This window comes from Misgurnus anguillicaudatus, chromosome 18, assembly GCF_027580225.2.
Source record: "Misgurnus anguillicaudatus chromosome 18, ASM2758022v2, whole genome shotgun sequence".
NCBI classification, from domain to species: Eukaryota; Metazoa; Chordata; class Actinopteri; order Cypriniformes; family Cobitidae; genus Misgurnus; species Misgurnus anguillicaudatus.
The window spans coordinates 18439783-18445782 of NC_073354.2; the positions used below are offsets into that span (position 1 = coordinate 18439783).

A 6000-nucleotide genomic window follows, 5' to 3' on the forward strand; every position below is an offset into this window, starting at 1 on the left:
TTTACTCGTTCTTATGTTGTTCTAAACCTGTATGAATTTATTTTTTTCTGATGAACACAAAAGAAGATATTTTGAGAAATGATGGTAAACACACAGCAGCTTACTTAAGGTAAGCTTAAGTAAGGTAAAAGTATACTCCTTTAAGGTAAAAGTATAGGTTATTTAATAAAGTATTAAAGGAAGGTAAACTACAAACAAGTTGGAAAGATGCAGTCATACATAAAAAATAAGTGACATACTGAGCAATTTAGTGCCTGCTGAGCAACTGGGGGAAAGGTGCCTTGCTCAGGAACACCTCAGTCATTTCCGGCATTGTGAATTGAAAAGGACATAGAGCTTTTATCTCAGAGTAAAATGACATGGTATGGATCCAGTGAACACAGAATCAGTAATGTCAAAATTCTTGGTGGAAGAACTGTTAATTAGAATTAAAAATTAATTCAAATTAAAAACATTTTTACAAAATTGGAGAAATAAAAATAGGGCAAAATTTTGACACATTTTGTATAGTATATACAATGATGCTTTTAAAGTCACCATGAAAATAAAATGAAAAAGTTGGCAGTACCTTTTCAAAAAGTACACTTCTGTACCTAGAAGCTGTATATTGATAAAGGTATCTGTACCAAAATGGTACATATTAAGACCTTTTTAAAAGTCCCAGTGACAACTTTTGTACCTTTTATGTGATATTTATGGTTATGTGATTTTTGTCAAGACATTTAATATAGGAAACTACTTAATAAACTCAACTAAATAAATCAAACTAAAATAACTAATGTCCCTATATGGTCTAAATAGAATCAGATATAAAGTGTACAGTCAAAAAGAACAAATAGTCCCTCATGTCCCTCACACAAACTTACCAGCAACGAGGCACAATAGATCAATAGGCAACAAACACAAGTGGTGTGTCTCAATCAGCTCCCTTGTTCAGTAGTTAGGGCACTGATCAGGGAGTCGGCCATTTTAAGGGCTGTCTCAATCGCAAAATCCGTCCAGTGCACTAGAACGTTCGTTCCCTTAAAAAAAATCCCACAATGCAACGCAAAAACCAGTGAGCGTCGATGGTCCCTATGTTCCCTTACCGGAAATCACGTGACCTTTTCTGAAGCCCGCCAACAGAAAATTACGTGATCCAACTCAAACTTTATAAAAGTTATGTCAAATTTCATAAAGACAAACGTTTGTTTTAGTTTTAAATATAAACACACATCGCTACACAGTAAGGGACCACAATCTACTTAATATTTAAAATAATAAAATATTTAAAATAATATTGTATATTCTATATTATACAACAGTTCTTTCTGGTTCTCGAATCTGATTGGCTAAGACCTATGCGATATTGTGCTGATATCGGCACTGTAACCGCTTCACCTTTCGTATCATTCCGCCACCTAGTGAATGGAGGTCCTAAGCAGGCTCATCTCTGAATGGAAAAACACAGACGCGCTGTTTTGAATCACTCTCCGTTTGTCTCATTAGTTTACTAGCTCATAAATCAGTCTGTGAATCCCCAATCGGAAGTTATTCCGTCAAAGATCAGCGCTCTTGGATGTTACGTTACAGTTAATGGGAGAAATGTCTTGTCACATCGTGTGGACGATTAACACTTGGAAAGAGGAATATAAACACTCGTTTTTTTTCTGGAGCTATATTTCTTATCAGAACGCGAAAACACCGTGGAACTGCAGGTAAGCCCCGCAGCTTTTAAATGTGGACATTGACCATTTACTTTATCGTGACTATTAAAACATGTTATGAGATATCGCCACTGGTATATTTATAAGCAGCATGCAAAAACATATCTCTGACACTTATAAAAAACCGTTTTATATAGTACTGACAAGAACAAAGTTTAATAATAATAATAATCGAGTGCTCGTATCACGTTAAGAATAAATGAGAAAGCAATAGTAACGTTATACAAGTAGTTTTATTAACTTTTACCTCGCGCCAAAACAATAACAACACAAAAGACACTAAATATGAATTAAAAAAAAACAAGTAATAGTTTGATCATGACACCAAATACTGCTGATTTGATCTCATTTTGACGATCATAAACAAACAAGGCCAACATGAGAGCCAGGGTATCTCCTTCAGAGATGTAGCCCAGAGAGGGCGGTGGTCAGCGGGGCGAGTGAACACTGATGTCCGCTCATGCTTTGGTTCTCATTCGTACCGAATCTCACTAAGCAAACGTTCAAACAGGCGCTAACTTTACTAATCGACTGCAGATTTAAATATAATACATATACATTCTCGACTGAACTAATCTTAAAACTACACTTTGTGACCAAGAAACGGTAATATAAAGTAACGGCTTTTCCGTCCATTGAGTTGTTATGAGCTTCAAAGCAGCCGAAAGTTTTACCTGTCATTCTGGCCGCCCTCAAATCCGTGGCGGAAGAAGTAGTTCTCAAACAAAGAGGCTTTTAAAATAACTCCGTTGTTGTTTTCTAGTTTTCTTTTTTCAAACGTGTGCCGTCGAACTGTTGTATAAAAGCAATATCGCTCTCGGAGTCGTGTGATATAGCTCTATATCATCATGGCTGTGATTGCCTCCGGCACTCGGCCTGCGGCCTCGTGCCTCTGGCCTAAGCACAGCCGTGATGATATAGAGCTATATCACACTCCTACTCGAGCGATATTGCTTAAATACACACACTTAAAATGTAATTCTATGCACGGATATATAAGAGAATAATGACAGCGTTTTTCACAATATACTGTTTAAAATTAAGTCAGAAAGATGTTGGTTTTGCCGGTTGTTGATGAATAACCGCTGTGAGTGATTACAACGCGCTTAAGCAGCCACGTGACAGAAAAATAAGTGAACATTGTCCCAATGTCAAGTGAGCTAGAGTCCTTACAAGTGCCCAAGCCTGTGTACACAATATACTGATTCACAACCTCAGGAGCTAGGGAACGAATTGAAACACAGGGAAGGACTCTTAAATAGGGACAAAATAAATTACATACACCTGGAAATCATTACAAGTAAGGGATCGGGGAAAAAGTGACGAGACCCGGGAAATGCTTGGTCAGAATAAACCAATACTAAAACCACGCATCTCCCACATAGAACATTGTACTGTCAGAACCCTGCCATGCTGAACTAGATCTAAATACAAAACAGGAATCTGGCAGGATCCTGACAAGTAATGTTCAAACTCTCAGAGTAATGAAGAGATGGTAACAGTGATCTTATTCTGTGATTCCTGTAAATTGTTAGTTCCTGTAAGTAATTTCATCTTACACAATTTATATCCTATGCAAGTCATGCTCAAACAGCTCACAGTTTTAGCCAACAGAACTAGGGTGGAGGTGAGTATGGTAGATTGATTTACACCAGGAGTGGGGAACACTGGGTCCTGGAGGGCCACTGTCCTGCACAGTGTAGTTCCAACCCTAACCAAACACACCTGAATTTCATTTTCAAGTAATCCTGAAGACTTTAATTAGATTTTTCAGGTGTGTTTAATTAGGGTTGGAACTAAATTCTGCAGGACAGTGGCCCTCCAGGACCAGGGTTCCCCACCCCTGATTTACACCTTGTAGCACACACAAGACAACAGCATTCAGAACCATACATTGTGAAGGTTTATTTTCATTATGTTATAGCTCTTCATCTGATTTTTTATTCCACTCTTACCCGTTTAATTCTCTAGAGTTTTATATTTACATATTAAGCTTGTTTTATCCAAAGTGACATATACAGTGCATTAAAGTTAAACTTTTTCCAGTATGTGTGTTAATTGGGAAACAGTGTTTCTATAATATATTGTAATATTCAAACAAAAAGACTGACAAATATCCACTTGTAGTGTAACCTGTGTAAGCATGACTTACAATATAGAATAAGAAAACAGACAAGAAATAAAACAGGAAATTGATGATTCTAAAAAATAACAACCACAGTCTGAGATCACTTCCTGTACCTTCCTGTATTATTCTGTGAGATGAGACTTCATTGAGCGAGATTTATTAAAACCAGTCATGGTCTGTTTATATATTTTTATCTTTATCATTCACTACAGTACAGGTAAGTTTTTTATTTCTTCCTTTTTCAGAATAATTGGTGGTAGATAATTACTTTCCATTTGCTGTAGTTCTGCTTAAGCATTTTATATTGTTATACCACTTATATTATATTAAGATGAAACAGTTTTCTTTTCTAAACAGTAAAGCAGAGCATGATACAAACTTTTACCAAAGCTAATAATGAGCAACACTGCCTATGTTAGATTACACACTTTTAGGATGTGACCCTCATGAAATTTTCCAAAAGCAATTTTTTTCATTTTCAGGATATTAAAACACAATGTGACAAAATATTAATAATCAGCACTTCCTTATGATTTCATGAGTCTAAAAAGTTAATTTGAAGGCTGATTTAGCTCTCTTGTTTAAAGGCTGTAATCTCACAAATGATCAGAAGATAATAGATGTAACAGGATACACAGGTGTTTCAGTCCTGTTGCCCTGCTCCTGTGATGATCCACAGTCTACAGTTAACACATTTACATGGGAAATTTGGCACAATGGAAGCCAATGGATGAATGCATTTAAGAAATACAGAGGCAGATTTAAACTGTTTAATGAAACATCTCCAGGAAATCTGTCTCTTCTTATTTCTGACCTCAGAGAGGAAGATGAAGGGATCTATAGATGTATCACTGAACCACGCAGTTTTACAGATGTTTTCTTAAAAGTTACAGGTAAATTAATGATTTTTCCTGAACTGTCACAAAACTGTTTATACATATACATTTTACAGTAAAAAGGTATTTCAAAACACCACAAACAATAACAAAAAGACAAATGGAATGAAACTAGGGAATAAAGAAACAATCTCATTCACTGAAAAAAATGATTCATTGAATTTAATAAATTTTTTTAGGGTAAGTGGTTGCAATCAATTTATTTAAGCTACATTTAAACAAAAAAGATTAGTAATGTAAAATAAAATATAAAACTTTTGTTTAAATGTAGCTTAAATTAATTGATTGCAACCACTTACCTTAAAAAAGTGATTAAATTCAATGAATCATTTTTTTCAGTGTTCATTTAATTTAATTGACTATCAGTTTAAAGTTACACTATAACTTTTGAATATTTGAGCCTACAAAAAGTTCTCACCGATGCAATTCTCAGTTTAGCAACAGAAGAAAAATGACGTGGCACAGTGGGCAAAATTAATACCTTAATAGTGAACCTCAAACATTATTTAAAAAGATCTTTAGATCTTAAAAAGATCATAAATCTGTCTTTATGGAATTTAAATTTAAATATGAACATCATTTGTATTAACATGTTCTCAGGATGTGATCTCGATCAGCAGACACAGACAGTTGATGTGACTGGATATTTAGGAGAGTCTGTAGTTCTGCCCTGCTTCTGTACTGAACCACTGGCTAAACCTGACCAGATTAAATGGAAGTTCATAGGAAAAAATGATGAAGAAATGTACCCATCTGAACACAGTGAGAGGTACAAGAACAGACGTAAACTGATAAATCAAACCACACCAGGAAATCTCTCTCTACATCTCTTATCACTGACCAAAGAAGACCAAGGAGTCTATGAGTGTTCTGTGTATAACAGCTACATCTACATCAGACTTTATATTGAAGGTAGGTTTATTCTTCTATGTGTTGTTACTTTAATCAACGTTATTATTTGCTTTGTTTCTAAAAATCCAAACTTTTAAAAACTAAGGTAAAGTTGTAGGATGACAGATGCTCTGCTGTTTTTGTATATTCGCTAACAATGATTTTACTCTGAACAGAGAAACCAGAGGTCTATACAATCTATTCATCAACACATCAACCTTCACAACATGAGCTTATAACAACTCAACAACCAGAAAACAAAATAACACATCAAACTCATAATACAACTGTGTGTAAGTCAAAGGCTTGTTTGCTTTACAATCCTTGTGTTGAAAAAATATGTTAAGAATCAGTTGCTCAGTTACTTTGTGTGTATTTC

General features: G+C 35.1%; 1 protein-coding gene across 1 annotated transcript; it reads left to right on the forward strand.

Moving 5' to 3' along the window:
• The first annotated feature begins 2854 nt into the window (after positions 1–2854).
• On the forward strand, positions 2855–5744 carry LOC141350288 (polymeric immunoglobulin receptor-like). The gene is made up of 4 exons (XM_073855372.1): positions 2855–2861; positions 4422–4727; positions 5331–5642; positions 5728–5744. The coding sequence occupies exons 1-4, from the start codon at positions 2855–2857 to the stop codon at positions 5742–5744; spliced, it is 642 nt and encodes a 213-aa protein (XP_073711473.1).
• Positions 5745–6000: the final 256 nt, after the last annotated feature.

Excerpts from the sequence above, each read along its gene's own strand:
- LOC141350288 (XM_073855372.1), top strand. Across the intron at positions 4,728-5,330 it reads TGTTTTCTTAAAAGTTACAG|GATGTGATCTCGATCAGCAG; the intron begins GTAAATTAATGA and ends ACATGTTCTCAG.